The sequence below is a fragment of the Filicampus tigris genome, chromosome 14 (genome assembly GCF_054856515.1).
Source record: "Filicampus tigris isolate MCC_2025a chromosome 14, RoL_Ftig_1.0, whole genome shotgun sequence".
NCBI lineage: Eukaryota > Metazoa > Chordata > Actinopteri > Syngnathiformes > Syngnathidae > Filicampus > Filicampus tigris.
In genome coordinates, this window is record NC_141230.1 from 12,254,442 (window position 1) to 12,272,801 (window position 18,360).

The 18,360-nt window shown below is 43.2% G+C and overlaps 1 protein-coding gene across 1 annotated transcript in view; it reads right to left on the bottom strand.

The window, feature by feature from the left end:
• Positions 1–622: 622 nt before the first annotated feature.
• Positions 623–18,360, bottom strand: part of anos1 (anosmin 1) — a 70,937-nt gene continuing 53,199 nt past the window's right edge. Inside the window, exons 7-14 of the mRNA XM_086052016.1 lie at positions 17,623–17,828; positions 14,656–14,800; positions 12,536–12,679; positions 8,922–9,010; positions 6,078–6,249; positions 5,356–5,576; positions 3,386–3,527; positions 623–1,640 (exon numbers count right to left, since the gene is read on the bottom strand). Of these exons, the coding sequence (XP_085908142.1) occupies positions 1,582–1,640; positions 3,386–3,527; positions 5,356–5,576; positions 6,078–6,249; positions 8,922–9,010; positions 12,536–12,679; positions 14,656–14,800; positions 17,623–17,828 (1,178 nt within the window). The 3' untranslated portion in view covers positions 623–1,581. The remainder of the gene's footprint in view (positions 1,641–3,385; positions 3,528–5,355; positions 5,577–6,077; positions 6,250–8,921; positions 9,011–12,535; positions 12,680–14,655; positions 14,801–17,622; positions 17,829–18,360) is intronic.

Here is an 18,360-nt window from a genome sequence, read left to right on the forward strand (position 1 = left end):
CTGATGAAACATATAGTATGTACCAACTTCCACAAACAAGTCTGAGAGCATGACTGAGAATTTATAACCCTCCTACGCTACTTGAGCAAAACTTTCCAGGATAATTAGTCACATTAAACTATATAAATGTTATAAAAGGCGCCATTCTGCATTCACTTCTGTGCTATAGACACACTATCATAAGCCACACAAGAATCCACAAGTGGCAATTTTAGTGCGACAATCATTACACAGGCATCACTCTTGAGTCTCAATTCCAAATTTTATTTTCTTGTAAACATTTCCACTCTCCAGGTTTACGAGGGCAATAGGCTACCGAGCGTAGGAGGCATTTAGCGCTTTTGAAACACACAAGCGTTGTGAGAAGCGGGGGCATTTTGATGAAGGGGTGCCGGACCTCTACGGCGCTAACTGCACTGGGCTTGTCGGGCTGGATGACCCGTTTATTTGGATTTGGAGGGTGCATGTCCTCGGCTCCTGGACCCATCTCTGAATTAGATGCCACGGTGGGGTTTTTGTGAGCCAAAATAAGCCTCAGCAACGGCCAAATAGTTCAGCGCGGTAGGGAGGCATGTGTTTATTTACCGCTCACACACTCTGAGTGAACAAGCATCACAGAGTATCTGGTTAAGGATTATTTTATTACTTCGCAGTTTGTACAGTTTCTACCATGGAAAAATAACATGTAACATAAGACCATATTTACAATTCCATTTTTACAAAGTGTCTTTACAAGATTTGTGTTGCTTCCAAAAAAAAACATGAAACAAAAGTGATACTAAAACACAGAACATCCACATCCACACACATCCAAATCAAACTGGAATACACACATAAATAAATATAGACATTCACTGACTGTTCCACGACAAACATTTCTACAGCCAAGAAGATGTACAATGCATCATTTCCACACGTTATAATTTCATTAATAAACATTACATAGTATTCCCAGTATAGTTCTTTGTTAATCCGTTAATGGAATATCGCTAACATATTGAAAAAGGACCATTTAATTTTTTTTTTCTCCATGCCAACAGAATGCAAACAGTCGTCATGCAAATGCTCTCCAATTGAAGCACATACTTTCTTTTTTTTTTTTTTTTTTTTTTAAATTGAATGGGCTACATGCAACGGAACTCTGTGACGTAATCTGGGTTAGACAACCGTGACATCAACCATCGGTCAAAATAAATAGATCTCGTACATTTTTCACAAATCAGCGACATATTGTTTCTGTGTGTTGCGTGTTCTCTAGGGTCACCTGAAACTATGCTGAGCTGCTGCTGTTTATATGTTGGACTTCCATGTGAGCTGCGTACTAACAAATGCACAACAGTAGACTTTGTAGTAAAATAATCAAATGAAAACTGTACACGCCAGTCTGTTGTAGTGAGTCAGAGGGGTTCAGAAGGGATGTCTTGTGGTGCCTTGAAGGAAGAGGACTGTTATTTCATAAATGGAAAGGGAAGGTGGCGGGGGCGTTGGTTTTTGGGACAGTTCACGATTCCGCACTTTCTTCCCGGATAGTCTCTGACAAATGGGAGCGAAAGAGCGACTGGATTTGCCTCACTTTGCGACTCAGTGTCTTTCGACTGATGGTTTCTGGTGATGCGAATGGTGTTGCCGGAGTCTGGGCCCTGGAAAAAAAAACATGCACAAATTAAAGCTGTGAGCCACGACGGAATTTAGGAAGCAAGCAAGACAGAAGACTCTTTTATAGACGGTTTGAAGGACATCAGAGAGGCGCAAGCAATTATGGCACCTATGAATTTCTCCTACGAATCTCTTCAAGCGAGCGTTTTCATCACACACGAGGCTGTTGGTCAAGCTCTGACCTTGCGGCGTTATTAGTTTTGTGTTTCGTGGAGCCGTTGCGTTCCACCCACACACAATGAGGTAAAACTCCATTTTATCACATTTTAGCATTGTCCATCTGTGCAGTAAAGTGTTTCTCTAACATACATTTATTGAGCCAAGGCACATATTTCACGTTTGAAAAAACTCACGGCACTTCAACAAAGAAAAATGTCAGGGAAAGTGTATATTCTGAAATAATGACCATCCCGTCTCAGTTTGTACTTTGTACTGAAATTGGGTCTGCTTGCTCGAACCCATCACTTATTCTGGTGTATGATGGTAACAGGTGGATGCAAAGGTTAATTGTACCTTCTGCCATCTAGTGGAAGATAATTTAATTGTTCCGTCAGTCACGAAAGGTCACTGGTATACAGATGAACAAAGATACATTATTCGCAGTCAATAAATAAGGATTTTCCTACCAGTTGATTGGACAAAATCTTCAGGACAAGTTGTTTTTGAAGGACCCCTAAAATTGGCATTTCAAACTAAAATGTCAGATCTTCCAGCCTCTCATTTTTTGGGTATGGTTTCTTCACACACTGTACATAACTCATGGTAGACATGTCCACTAAATTTGATGCTCCTAACTGGCTTTGGAGGGATGAATAAATAAACACATTACCAGTGCAATGGCAATTTTTGACAGTCCTGCCAATTAATCCTGGCTCATCCCCCCACTATGTGTTAGAGATTGTTCAAGTAGTTGATCCATGGTTACCATAACGATACATTTGTTTTTATTGAACGCCAGTGTACCATCAAAAACCTTCTGAAGCCCTTTTATTTTATCGGCAAATACAACATATTGTAGTTAGCGCGTCATGTTGCAGACTGATGTATGTACAAAGTCTGACAATAAAAGTCTATTGTCACAATCATTCATAAATGCACGCAACGCTAATCTGATTTAAAGAGGCGGGCCTGTCAAAGTGATTTACGAAATCACAGTTTTTTGGCATCTAATCTGACACACGCTCGCATTTGTTTGAATTTTATATGACAGCTTGGAGTCATAAGGAAAAGTACTATGCTTCATATGCACATGAAAATATGGACGTACATTGGAATGTTTGCCTTTTGTTTTTTTAGAAATAATGTTTACAAGTTTAAACATATCTTTTGTGTTTTATTGTTCTCTCTCTCTTTATATCTACATATCTACATATATATATATATATATATGTGTGTGTGTGTGTATATATGTATATATGTGTATATATACACGCACACACTCAAGTTCCCACTTAGTGACAGTGTGAATGGTTGTCCGTGCCTTGGCTGTGATAAGACTGGAAACCAGTCTAGCATGAAGTGCGTGTGTGTGGGATAAGCTCCATCTCCCTGCAATTCTCAACAGGATAAACGGTATAGAAAATAGATGAATGGCTGGTTCCCGAAAGGGCTAATCATATTGTAGTGCGTCATTGATCTGATCATGTTGAAACAGCTTGAAAAGTTGATGGTGAGAAGAGCCTGATGTGATTAAACCAGTGAGAAGAGTCAGGAGTGACCTCATACTTACGGTGTTGATTGACTGGTAATATGTTGGGAGTCTGGAAGGTCTTAACAGTGGCGGGGCCTTCCCCTCCGGTCGTTATGACTTGCACCTCCAGTCTGTAGTAGGTGGACGGCCGCAGGTTGGACACGACCAGCAGATTGTGATCCTGCCGAGCGACCACAGAGACACGCAATCGGATGAAATCCTAATGAAAGTTGGCAAACAGAGGCGAGTATCTTTGCACAAGAGTCAGACAAAAACAAATCATGGCTTTCATAAGGCCGCCTCGCTCTCGTCTCTGTAGCCGGCGTGATAAAGTGTGCAGTGGGTGGCGTTATTTATAGTCGAGCTCCAGAGGCTGGGAGGCGCAGATAGGCGCACTGTGTTGTTGATGGAGGAAGATGATGTCAAAAAGCCGTTTTCCTTTTTTTTTTTTCCAGCAAAGGATGAAAGCAAAAAGACGCAAAGGCAGATGAAACGATATGAGAGTGTGAGAACAACGCCGCTTTTCCCGAGTGTCTGTCTGCACACAAGATTCATGCAGGGAAGGCCACGGTGTGCGAACCTAAAACCAGGCTCAGTGATGAGAAATAAAACAAAAGATGGATCTTTTTTCTCACGGAAACACAAGCGACCTCTAGCGCAATTCATCATATGCATCTTACAGGAATTCTAAGCACCCTATAGACAATGAACCCACCTCTTGATTAAATGTATTCGGCAGGGGGATACGTGTGATCCATAGTCTCTGGTGCAGATCATAATTTTTGCTGCATGTTAACAGTATTTCTGCTTGGGTTTTCTTTTATGCACTGTCAGAATTTGTAGATGAGGAGTGAAGTGGTTCAAACACCGTTTATACAGTATGACTAACTATTGGAGGATCCTTTTGTGGTTGTCTTTGACCATGCATTTTTAATTAATTGATCATTCAGGGCCTGTTCGAAACCCATTTGTTTGTCCCTAGTCCAACATTCTCGACATGACGTGAGCCACTGCACTCTTCCAATTTGTTAGGAAGACATGCTAGGAGTTTAGTCTAAAACAGGAGTTTCCAAATGTTCTCAATTAATCATTAATGTCATATGTTCACAAATCAGACCTTGATACAGAGCAGAAAGTGGAGGTATAAATTTTTGCCTCTGAAACGGAATCATCATTGCGTACGTGGCATTATAAGGAGAAATTTAATGGCCATTTGAGTTGTTGTTCATGGCGCTTCTTATGCGCACATGAGAGCATGTTGTTAGCTATTTGCATAGTGTAGAGTCACCTAACGTCGATTGTTTCTCCTTGCTGAGTAATGTGGGAGGGTGTAGAATTGATGTGAAATTATATGTCGGCTTTCCAGGCATGTTACTAAGTGTTATTATTTTTTACGTCCACTAGATGGTCACTCGACTGTCTTTTCTTTGAGTTTTTGGGTGGCACAACATACACATTCCCAACATTCCTTCGGTACTCATGTACAACATTTACAAGCTGTTCCAAACGAAACAGTTTAAGATATTTAAAAACAAAGTAAACAAATAAAAAGTAGCTTACTAAAATTACTCAAATTTACAGTGCAAGAACAACATTTTGGAAAACGTGATTTTAAAAATGCTTTGAAAGACGTTAATCGTAGGTACGGGATGGGCAAAGTGGGAAAAGCATCGTTTTTAACCAGGATTTAAAAGCATTTACACTTTATTGGTATATTTTGAATCTTTATTCATTTATATTGTTCACTCTGATATTCAAGGATACCATCAAATCGGCAGACCCTATTATACCCAAGTACAGAGGGGAAAAAAAGAGCTTTTTAAGGGGGGGGGGTCGTATTATATTTGGGGCCATCTTATACTCGGGGAAATTACGATAATAGGTCTCGTTTAAATGATACAATAGAGGCTCCAACAAAAAGAGAGGAGAATACTGATAGGTTATTGAGATGAGAGTGTTACCCTGGAAACTAGAGCTGAGCTATGTGACTAAGTGGTGGTATTTCTTACCGGGGGCAGGATTTGAGACTGTGAGATGATGCTGTTGGGCAGGCTATTCTGTCGACTCTCAGTGGTGATTTCAGCCCAGGTGACTTGAAAGCCTGTAATGCGTTGGTGGGCCGCCACTCGAGACACACGCCACAGGAAGCTGCCCGTAATATTTCCTCCACTGATGGAAAACGTTGCTGTCAGGTTTTCGGGCTTGGCCAAAACTTTAGGAAGTCCCGCAGCTGTTCGGAAAGAGACAGGGAGAAAAAAAAAAAAAAACACTTCTTCAGTTTCTTGCCAAATATTCAGTAGAAGATTGATACGATTTTAGGTCGGTATGCTATCTATAAAGCAAAGAGGACTCGCTAAATTGTGCTTCAAACCTTAATAACACCACCAAGGACGTTGCTTTTTCATCCACCATATCTATGATGACATTTTGCAAAACCTCCATCAATCAAATCTACAATACATGTTTTTGTACACTGGCCTTGCAGCAGGTTTGCGTTCCACAGAGATCTGTATAAACCGACACGTAGCACTTGTGCAGGGTGTTACGTGCCAGATTATTTCCTGGCCCAATCAGATTTTTTTTTTTTTTCAGTGGCAAGAATCCCAAAATGTTGAAATATTGTTTTGATAGTTTATGTTTTTTTTTTTTTCACTACCTTGATTAAATACACTTGCAGCCTTTAATTGCGATATATAAACAGTAATCAGATGTCAAATGTCTATATACTTGCCTCCCTCCCCCGGGCAGGGGATGTGTTTGTGAGTCTTGCTCCGGATCGTAGCGCAGGACGGCGTGAGGAAGGTGATGCTCTCCTCCTTGGAGCGTTTCTTGGACTTGAGCATGTGAACCGTGACCTTGTACTTGCAGGAGAACAACAGGCCCGGGAGGTTGATGTAGTTCTCCTGAGCCAAGAAACACACCATTGAGTCCTGTTGATGACTTTGACATGACATCGGGGGTCACGTCCCGCCGAGCCTCTGAGATAATTAAAAGCGCGGCGCCAAGGCGGATCACATTCCCGCTCAGGCTCAGTGAACATGGCCCGCATTAGAGAACCTCGCTTTCATTTTCTTCACTATGATAATTCAGTGGCCAAACCTGTTCGTGTGCCACGCTAAAAAACATTCACTTTGAACTACTTTCAGGGTGTGAATTGCGGTGGTTCGTTTGATCAACTGTGAGTGTTATCATCCTAAATTTGGAGCTCAACCAAAACAAACGGACCGAGACCACGCTAACAGGTCGATCTTGGGCCATTCATAACCGAACTGTCAGTTCAGCTAAGATGTGAACACAGCGCGAACCACAGGACTCAAAATGTAGTAGAAAGCATTCAGATGACAATATGGTTTTGGTCACATACATCGCAATAAATAAGAATATCATAGTAAAGTTTATTTCAGTAGAACAGTCAAAAAAGTGAATTTCATCTCATAAATAATATTAAATATATAATAAGTAAATATTCATTCAACACGGGGAAATATATATTCTTTAGAATGCAATCGTCCTACCAAAGTTCCCCTAACTAACTTAAAAGCAATGTAATTGTTTTTTTTTTTTGAGGTAGCTTGGTAATTGTAAGGCATAATTAATAAATGTTGGTCTTATAATATTGTACTGGGTTGCTGGCATTAACACAAGTTACCATGCATTTGAACATTGTGGTTTGGTCTTTTATCTGGGCAGGTCCAATATTTTGGAGCGAGTGGTTCCTACTACGTCTATTTGTTTTACTCATTTGATAGCTGGCTCATTTAATGTTAGCCTTACACGACGGAGATGCTAGCTTGTGCATTTAATACTGTATTTGCGTTCCGCTTGGGAGACATCTTGGCTTCGGCGGGGGGGCATGGCCCTCGGCCTGGACCCCTGCAGTATATTACATTTTGGAGGTCCATAACTGTTAATTGTTAGAGTGGCAATGCCGTCAAAACTGTTTTTTTTTTTCTCACCAAGCAGTACCTACGATTCAGTTCAATATGTTTTTGTATCACTTTTGAGCACCCTTTCGTCTGGTTGCTGGTCACATTAGTATTATATTTGCCTAGGCAAAGAACTTTTTTTAAAATACATTTCCAAAGCTTTGTGGTAGAAATATCCATATTAACAGGAGTCCATTTGAGTTAAGTGTACACTAAAAATGCTGTCCAACAAGAGTGCAATTTTCCCATATACATTTTACAGGCCAACTTTTGGTCAGATTCAGACTCAAGGAAGTGGAAGCGCAAATCATTTTCTGCTTTGGTCCAGACCAGAGAACTAAATTATATGAACACATTCTCAAATGTTCACCATTCATTGGATGCAGCACCCCAAAATTGCATTTCTCATCTCCTTTTTCAGGAAATATTGCTGACATGTGAATTTCGATTTCTCATTGGAAAAAGGGAAGCGTCTACATTAACAGGGCAGGGCGCTCCCTGGAGAGCCGGCGCGTACATTCTCTCTGATACCAAACAGCTTTGATTAAAAGTGAATGAGGGGCTGCGCTCACATGAAAGCACAAGGCTGGAATCCTTCCCGGCCATCTATAGAAGCAGGATGTATATTTCCTAGCAACCACAGTCGGGCTCCCCAAAGAATGTGTTGATTGGCCAGGTCTCTGCCATCCTGTATCAGCCTGAGCCCAAACAGCCCCCCGCACCTCCCTTGACTCTCCTAAAAAGAAGCCTGGTGTGGAGGCAGAGTCAATGCTGTCCTCCATTCCAGGAACATTTGCTTTATTAAATGCCTTTTATTGGCCATCACCCCAATCTCCTGACCACAAGACTGAATCAGAGCGTTCACAACAACAACCATTGATTTGCCAAGTGCCATTGGGCTTCGGGTTCATCGAGTGGAGGATTTGTATGGGCTGAAGCATCAAACAAAAAGGAGGCACGTGCTTTGCATAGCAGAGTGCTGCTGATGAGGCTTTCTCTTCGCACTGCCGCAGAAAGGTTGGCCAAACTTTTTAGCACAAGACCAAAATTAGAATTTTGGTTCCTTTCTGGGACCCAAAGATGAACTAAAAAGTTCTTTGGCAACAAACTGCATGACTGCTTAAAAGATGCTTACAAACTGACCCACAACCCGTTTTGGAACACAAGACAAATTTTTGGGAAACCCTGACTTAGGATTGATATACAATTGCAATTTCTGGCTCCCAAGTGGCATAATTTGGATATGCGTCATGGCAGCCTCTCGAGAATGAAAGCAAAGACCATTAAATAAGTTCAGAATATGGTACATTTGAAGTACATGGGCCATTAAATAAGGAAAATGATTGGAGATGACAGTCACTGGAGTAATGCTAACGTTGCCTGCCTTTAAATTAGTAAGTGAAGAGGCAAATAAAACAGATATTAGAATTATTTAGCATGTTTACTTCTGTGTTGTCAATTAATGATGTTGACACTTGTGGACATGTTTACTGTATGTGCATTTTGGGCGCATGTGGTATGTTTCAGGTGTTCAGTAAACTGTCACTTGAAAGTACATGTCATAGTCAAGAACCGGAATTGGACACTTTTCCAAAGCAAATCTAGTCTATGTTGTTGTAAATGGAGGGAAACGGACGCTGGAAACAAACCTGTGTGGAGGATTTTTCTGGTCCCCGCGTCTCGTTGTGGTGGCAGTACTCAGGCATCCACTGGACGTGGTAGCGGTTCATTCCAGGCTCTGGAACATTAGTCGGATACAAGGGAAAAGGTTTAAAAATAAAAACAATTGTAATAAGACCGTTAAAATGAAACATCCAAAATCACATAACAATGTTGTTTGTAGTGCTTTGCGGTGTCGTACAACTGGCAATCAAAGCCAGCAAGCATTTTTACTACTTCTTTATAGCAAAAAACATTGCTGTTTTAGTGCAGCGGGGTGGAAAAAAAAGCAATTTGTCTGTGGAATGAGTTGTTTTCACCATTTACTTTGAATGGAGTAAATGCTTAAGAGGTTAGTCAATAACGCTAACTTTTCTATTGCCCGTCAAAATGGAAGTGGCCATCTTTGGGCAATACTGTTCCAGCAAGATCTGAACATAATAAAGAGGTGTGCACCCTCCAAGTTTGCAATGTAGTGATGTAAAAAGTTGCACTTTCCCCCACCACCTGTATTTGATTAAACAATATACAATATATTTCATTTGACAGGGTGAAATGATTAAAGGACAACACTCCTTGAGATCAAGATAACTCTTTTTCCTCTTTTCTAAATGCAGTCAAAACTTTTCCACTTACAAAGTTGCCACTGATTAAATTTCTAAATCCTTGTTTTGATAAAACTATAGAAAAGGTAGTCTGTTTTTTTTCTTTAGCCAAGCTCTTTTTCCCTCCCCATCACTTGTATTTTCTGCAGCTGCGTTTTGTGAGGAATCTCTAAAAGTCCACTTTACACTATCCGTTTGGCAGCAAACGCACACACTTAGCAGCTAGCTAGTAAGCAGAGCGAAGCATTTAACAGCTGAAAATCTTTCCAGATACTTCCTCCGGGACTTGGTAGAGACTTAAAGCAGAGCTAACAGCGCGTAAATAGTGGACAGATGCACACGCCGCATGGACGACGCCGTTGCAGCTGTTTGCTATCAAGTCGGCAAAATGTCAGTTTGGACCCCAAGTGATAGTAATCCTCCTCGGTGCAGCCGAAATGGCCTTAATTGGACACATTAGCCTTCGTAAAAGCGCTCTCATGAGCTCATCATCGGCGCGGCCCTCCTCTTATGTTACCGAATTCATTATTCATTCAACTGTGTCGCTCGAATGTGTGCAAAAAACGTGTCTGATTAATAATTGAGCGACGCTCCGTTCGCCTTGCAGCGGGGGCCGGGGTTGCGGCGGGGAGATAAAAGGGGCCCTTTGAAGGCTTAGACTCAGCGCTGGCACCCGAAGCCCCTGAGCTCTTTGGAAGCAGAAGAGAGGAATTACAGAGTACCAGGAAGTACAGGGGAGGGAAAAAATAAAGAAGATATGCTTAGCCGGTGTCTGGCACTCAGAGAAGGTGACATGTACAACAAGGAACAGGAAACAAAAACCAGGTACAGAACAGGAGCAGCGCTCATACTATCTCGAGTGATAGTGTAGAGGTTCGCCCAGCTGACTTCAGCTCCCGTGCTGGTTGATGTGAGTGTGAAAGGCTGTCTTTATATATGTGCTATGTGAGTGAGTGACAACCAGTCCAGGGTGTACAGCAGGGGTGACCAACTCCGGTCCTCGAGGGCACCTTTCCTGCAGGTTTTCCATCTCTCCCTGCTGTAACACACCTGTTAAAATGATCAGGATCGTTATCAGGCTTCTCAAGAGCTTGCTGATGAGCTGATCTTGTGCCAGAAGTGCGCTAGCATGCGTATCAGATCTATGCAATCCTGAACAGGATAAGCAGTATAGAAACTGGACAGATGGATAGGTGGATGGAATTGATCAGAACTATCGCGCCCAGACCGCCATTGCACTGTCCAGCCTCTTGTTTGGGTGTCAGGCAAACTGGGATATACTGTATTATCTGATCAAGTGTACAGTGCACTTTGCTTTGGTGTTCTGGAGACAACCCAAAAGCACAGCATAAATTCAGTTCCGACTCAGTGACGGTGTTAAAGTGAATGGTTGTCTCTGTATATGGGCCTTGCTATCGATCGCTGACCTGTCGAGGGTCTGCCTCCGTTTGATTCCAGCTTCCTGTGACCCTGAACATGACACGATGTATAGAAAATGGATGAATGGGGAGAATCAGTAAGAAATGCCGGTATCAGACTACCGCTGCCCTACAGCCTGCATGTTGGCCAGACAGCGATATATTATCTGATCAAGCACACAATGCACTTTGCTTTGCTGTTCTACGGACAATCCAGAGGCCCGGCGTGGGTTCAGTGATTCCGTGACAGTAAGAATGTGAGTGTGTATGGTTGTCTGTCCTTGTTTAAATGTGGCTTGTTATAGACTGGCGGCCAGTCAAAGGTGTATTCGGCCTTTTGTCTGAAGTCAGCTGGGCCGGACTCCAGCTCACCCGCGACCCTGAGCAGGATAAAGAGTGTCAAATGGACGGATGGGATCAGTCAGAACAGTTGCGACCAGACTGCCGCCATGGCCGCCGTCCTACAGCCTTTTGTCTGCGTGTTGGGCAGACAGCGACATATTATCCGATCAAGTACACAGTGCACTATGCTTTGGCGTTCTGGAGACAACCCAGAGGCCCGAGCTGCATTGGATCACGATGAATGAGAGTTTAATCACGGTCCAGTTAACCTGTCGCTTCATTTTGTCTGTCACACAAACCAGATGTCCTTTGACTGCAGCTCCGCGGGCCATCTTTGTGTTTACAGTAGTAGAACTCGGCGTGCCGGAGCCAAAGACAGGGGTCATCCCTCAAGTCTAATGAATGGCAGCGGCACGTACTGTACACTGCAGACGGGGAGAAACGAGGAGCCTGGAAGAGGATTTACAATGTTCTCTAACACAGTGATTCCCCGGCCGTGATTGATCGCAGTTAGCAACACTCCAAGCCAACCTTTTGCGAACAGTTTTGGGCCGCCTCCATCTCCTCGCCTCTCTCTTCTGATTCAGCAGTTGGTGTCTCACCAGGCCTTTCCCTTCAAGCCAGGCTTTGCATTCTTGACTCCGGGATGTAGAGTTTGGCTTGGCCCATGACATAGATTAGTAACAGAACATAGAGCAGCCAATGGGATTTGACAGGTTACCCTGAGAGTGTTGCTTTCAAGGCTTCCATATTTCCACTCCGGTATTAACCGAAGACTTGGGGAATGGACGGCGCTGGGACAGGCATGTCTACTCGGGCAAACAAACGACCCTTCCTGTGCCGCGTGACATCAGCTCTTGCAAAACAAAACGGACCGCTTCACCGCCTAAGCGGGGATCTATTAAAGGCAGCTGTCAATAAATCCCATCGTGCAGCTCCCACTCGGAGTGTTTATTGTTCTTTACTAAACAGTGGCTCCGCTCTGCCAGCCTGTGTGCTGGTTTTACACCCCCCCCCAACCCCCAAAATAAAAAAAAAAAACACCTCAGCCCTCACACAAAGACACATTGATTCATTTAGTCCATCTACACAATCAGGTAACTATGAAGAGATTCTTCCATTGTTTGGCTGAAGAGAGCCAAGCATAACACATTATTATGACATTCATCATTCCTGGCCTTAACGGGGTGCTAATGTGATTTTATTAAAGCTATAAATCAATACAGATTTTGTTCATACCTCCACGGTTCTTCCAGTAGACCCGAACTTGCAGCTGCCCATCTTGGTAGAAGGGCGTGCCCACCTCCAGCGGGCCAGAAGGTCGCTTTGCCTTGGCCAAGTTTGGTCCAGCAGGGGGTACCTCTTCTTTCTTTGACTTGTGCACTGATTTTACCAGGAAGAGAAATGAGAAATATTTGCTTCTGCGGTTGAAACGCCACATTGATTCTGTCATGGCTGCTGCGGCGCGGCGACACAAAGACAACAGTTCCCTTGTCAAAACCGAGCAGCTACAACATGTTCTTTATGCATGAATGTGCTGGAGCTGGATGGGTACCAACAGGCTTGATTCCAAATCCAGCCAACTTCTAAACTACATAAAAATGTTTATGCTTTTAGCACTGAGGCTCAGTCTGTCCGCTAACAGTTAATAAGAAGAATTCTGTGCTAGCGGAATGCAAACAAGCTCAAGGAAAAGTAACGGATCAGCAATATTACACAGAGCACGACTTACTCTTCAGATACTAGGCCAATTTAGTTTGCTATAAAGATGTAGCGCTACATTTTGAGTTATTTTATGTTTAATAACTTTTAATTCTAGTAACATTCAACCCTAGTTTGATGTATGACGTCTCTGTGTTTGGTTCATTTGTTCCCAGCTTTGGCTCGTGATCAGGCTAATGTACTTTATGCTTAGAAATGTCAGTTTGTGTTAGCCTTATTGGTCTCAAAGTAAATGACACTTCACAGTTGAGGAGGGAGCCCAGGAAGGGGGGGGGGGGGATTTTCTTTACCAGACGTCCTCTTTCCCTCTGACACAACAATTGTCTGGTCTGGATATTTCTTTTAAACACAATTCTATTTGATTAAGTTGGCATGTACCATATTCTTCCATTGCGCCGTGCCTTGCATTTGATTCCCAAGTCTCAATTTCTTGCAGGGTCTGACTCAATTAAGGACGGGCATACTTAATCAAGAGTTCTATTGATTGTCTCGAATTAACTGTTGATGAATTGGGCCTTGCCAGCAACTGAGCAAAATGGAAGGCATTTCGACTAAATGAAATTGCAGCTAGTTTGCTAGTCTCGTGATGAAAACATATATAATGAGAGTTTCTCCCGCCCTGTTATAAATATATTCAAAACTACGGGACAGTGAAACACACAAAATGAAAACACTCGCAGGGTGCATCGAGCGGACACCATTCACTGCTTGAATGGACAATCAGAGCTGGAGTCAGAGCTTCTGATGTCAAAGGGGACGTCAACCCAAACACATTCTTTTCAAGAATATGTTCTATGCAAGCCCACTAGTTGAAACAAGGCATTCTGATAAATATTGCGTTTGTGGAATAAGAGTTAATCCACCCGTTTTAGCCATCTCTGGGGGCGGCCATTTTGTAATTTCTGTCGACTGAAAATGACATCACAACTACTCAGAGCTCAGGTAACGACCAATCACGACTGGCCTGTTTTCTGAAGCTGAGCCGTGATTGGTCGTTACCTGAGCCCTGAGTAGTTGTGATGTCATTTTCAGTCGACAGAAATGACAAAATGGCCGTCACCTGAGATGACTAAAAACGGGTGGATTTTGCTCATATTCCACAAATGCAATATTAATCAGAATGCCGTGTTTCAACTAGTAGCCTGCTGGGAACATATTCTGGAAAAAAAACTATGTTTGGGTTGATTTCGCTTTAAAGTCACAGCGCAAAAATATTAGGCTGACTGTGAGTGTATATCTTTCGGCATACTTACACTTTAGAATTATGTTTCATCGGATTAACTTTTTTCTACGTTTTTATATTTGGATTTCGCAATGCAGTGCTATTTTTCCTGATTAAAAACGTACCATAAATTTGGGAGAATAGTTGACGCTTGCTTTAAACAATGCAACTGGAGCTAAACAAGCACACAACTGTGTTTTAGCGCTGACTTGTATTATGTATATGTTCCTAAATAGCGGGTAATGAAGTATTTGACCTGTGGACTAATATACAAACAATGAAAGGCATATGCATGACAATGAGCGGAACCACTTTCATGGACAAACACAAAAGTCACAGAGACACCCAATAAGTCATACAAGACTGGCAGCTGAAGGAACGAGCAAATATTATCACCAAGTCCCGTGGTGTTTACCTGATTCTGAATTCTGGCTGGTGCTGAATTGCAGCACTGCCTTGGAGCTCTTCAGTCGCACCTGCCCCCAATACGTCACGGCCTGCAGCTCCACAGTGTAGCTGCTGTTGATTTGCAGGGCCTCCAGGTCCACCCAACTCTGGGCCTGTGACGACAGACAGCGGTTGGCATTTGAGTGGTGTCGCTAAAGCTCTTTCTCGAATGCTTGTCGCCATCCGATGCTCGAGCTCAGCCTGTGCCAAAACGAGGCCTGCGGGGAAAGCCCTCCTTATGGAGAACACATGTGGAGCCGAGGAAGGCCTCCTCGCGGTGAGGAGATAGCCTTTCGGGGCCTCGTGAGGGAGCCGTGTTGTCACAGCCTCCCAGGGCTTCCATCCCCAGCTTGGCTTTCTTGCATTCCACTGGCAGCAGTGAGCCTTGATGAGCTCTTGTTATTGACTGCGCGCGCGTTTTGGCATTCTTCGGCCAGCAGGGTGCTTTCGAAGCCCCAAGGTGCCAAAGCGGAAAGCGGTAGTACATGTGTCAATAGGTGTCTGGTGTCTCGGCTCTCTTTGTCACATCTGCTCTCCATTTTGAAAAACTAATTCAGGAGAAGACTCTCCGCAGGTGTGCGCGCGCCGTCTAGACGAGGAGGCTTTCTGTTTGCGTCCCAAATGAAATGGTTTTCACGGGCGTAGGTATGCTGCGCGGCATTCTTGTGCTGATGAATGAATGATGAAGAAGAGTCACAAGCGGTCGTTGTAGATACAGTAATCGCAGTTTACTGTCAATAATTTACTTACGCTTGCTTTTGTTTGCGGAATGAATCCCCAGCTATTTGGTAAAAAAATGTACCGTACCGTAAGAAGCTGCCAACGCCCTTCCCATAAAGGAATCGGTGTCATCTCGACTAAGAGACAAGCGATTTATTCCTGCACTGCAAGTGGAAGTTACGGTCAGTCTTTGCCGCATCTGTATGCATTTAGGAACTTCTGGTACATTTTTTTCAAAATCAAATAATCTGCAAGCCATTTATTTTAAGGGTAATGATAAAAGACGAGTTTATAATTTGTGTTATATTTGCATTCCAAACTATTTATTTAGGCAATAATATATATTTGTAATGTAGGTGTCAATTACTAGCAGTTTTTGGCTATTCGCAACAGGTCTCGGTCTGTTTTCCATGCATGTGATTACTGTGTTAAAATTCGGTGCGGTGGAACCTCCAAAGTGGAGTACAGTTGAATTTCAAGTCGTACTAATTTTAAAACAATTTCTTACATGACTTTACGACTGCGTTAGAGCAGGTTAGTGACTGACAGACTGCACCGTGTTCTCACTTGTGTACAAATTCGAACTCTGTTCCAAAACCGAGGGCCGCCTGCAATTTTAATGAATTGAATTGTATAGCACTGAGCAGCTAGACAATTTCCAATGTTGAAGTGCCATTTCCTGCTCTCTGGTTATCAGCGCACTCTTCCTCTTTGCTGTCACCGGTACCCCTTCTGGGTTTGGCAACACAAAAACAGCACAAAAAAGCCAAATTGATTGACTTTTGCAGAACGCCTCCGGATTTATATAAAAGAAAAAAAAAATACAGACATAGATTCGACAAACTGCTGTTGGGAGTCATTGTTGCACAAAAATGTCATTCCTAAAGTGGTTTGTCACAGTCCATTTGGTAGCAGCAACCAGAATTCCAGAAACATTTAGCGGTCGGGCTTTTGCCAGAAATCTACGCAGCCTCTCGCAGGCTGTATAAATGTCAGCGAAAATAACTTATACTGCATATAGTCATGGATTTATACTTCTCATGTACTAGATCGATTTCATATACTATTCAGTATCACAATTGTAAGTTATGATGCTTGGCAAAACTGCACAAAAACCTCCGCAGTGATCGACACTCAATAGAAGAAAGAATGTCCTGTCGTATGAGCAAAGGATGTCTTTAATTTTGGAGGCCTTGAAACTTCATGTCGGAATCATCCTGAACCAAGGAGTCCCTGTATAACGGAAGCACTAAAATCGGACAATTTGGAATTGATCAAAATATTGGTGAAAAACATGCCTGTAGAGTCCCACAAAACTTCCCCGTCATGCACGGTGTTACGTGAAACCTCAGCGAACCGCACCGGAGCTCGGTTCTGCGTGTTTCGCTTCTTTGGATTTTTTTCGACCTCACGGAGGGGTGTTAATAATAAAAAAATAAATGTAAAGTAAACGGACTCGCTTTCAAAGACCTTCAGCGTCAACAAACACAGCACTTGTGTTTTCTCGGTTCTTACATGCTTTTTACCCTGACCCTAGAATGTCCGAAATCGAGCACCTCCTCTATTTTTATTTACACCAGTTCATATAGACAACGCGTGGATCTTTTTACATCACTTTTTTTTTTTTTTTTTGCATCACTGCCAAAGTGACACATGTTTGAGGCTACATTCCGACTTTGAGCGCCTGGTTTCAACCCCTTTTTACTGTTTCCATCCATTCACACCCTAGTGGGTGTGGCATAACAATCAAATCATCTAAAAAAAAAACCAATATCCGTCCATAATTTGTAGTCGCTTGTTCTAGGTGCGGGTAAAAATGCTTACAAGCGATAAAGCCACAGAAAAAGACACCAAGAGCAACAGTTAGCGACGGCTGCCAGTAGACATACAGTAAATAATGTCCCAGAGCAACTTTTAGCATCCCGTTATTCCTTTGCGTTTGAAGTACAGTAAATAACGACCCAATAAATGTATCTTAGTGGATTTACTATGAATCACAATGTGTCCTCCTTCAAAGCATAACTGCGCTGAAGGGTCCTTCAATCAGTCTGAGGAAGGAAAAGCAACAAACAGAACAGCTGACTCTATGATTGATGGCTTCGCATGCAAAACTGGAGAATCTCGAGGAGGGGACCTTGAGTGAGATAATGTTGGAAAGCGGAAAACCAAGGGGGGGGGGGGGGGGGGGTAGACTGGGAGGGAGCGTTTACTGTACCCCGTTGGTGGTCTTTCTCCTCCTCTTCTTGGACGGAACCGTGGACTTGGTGGGCACGGTCCAGCTCCAGAAGACTTTGTAGTGATGTATGGGAATGTCGGGCTCCTCCGGCAAGCTCCAGTTGAGACGAACCGTCACCACGCCTTCGTCTCCCTGCGTCACGTTGGTGACACGCAGACTGCTCGGGCGTGGCGGGGCGGACGGGTCTGGTAGGGTAGTGAAGTGAAAAAAACGCTGTCACGGCGGTGACAAATCTCACACATCTGCATACGTTTAAGATGCCGAGGTTCTTTCGGGAGAGTCTGATTTAAGGTGGAGTACGTTTGGAGCCAGAACGCCTTTCACCACTTTGGCTGAGGAGTGGAGGGGGTGACTGGTATGACACTATGTAAAGTAATTAGCCCTCCGCTGACAACGCGCTGCGAGATGTTATGACAGGTGTCATATCACGGCTACGACAGCGCAAGTGGTCAGGGGTTAACAAACACATGGCGGCCAGCTTTGGCGTCGGCATCGGAGCGTTGTCGAGAACGTGCGAGCAGAGTCGATGCGCTCCTGCCCGCTGCTGCAGCTTGATTCTGATGTCAGAGCAAAAGGGGCAGTCTTGGGGAAAAAAAATGCTTCATGACCGTACTTTGGTAGAATTTTCAAGATCTGTACCTTACTTCGTTTTTTTTTTTTTCTTAATATATATTTCTGAAAATGGTATTTTACTGCATTTCCTAAATAAAATGTATA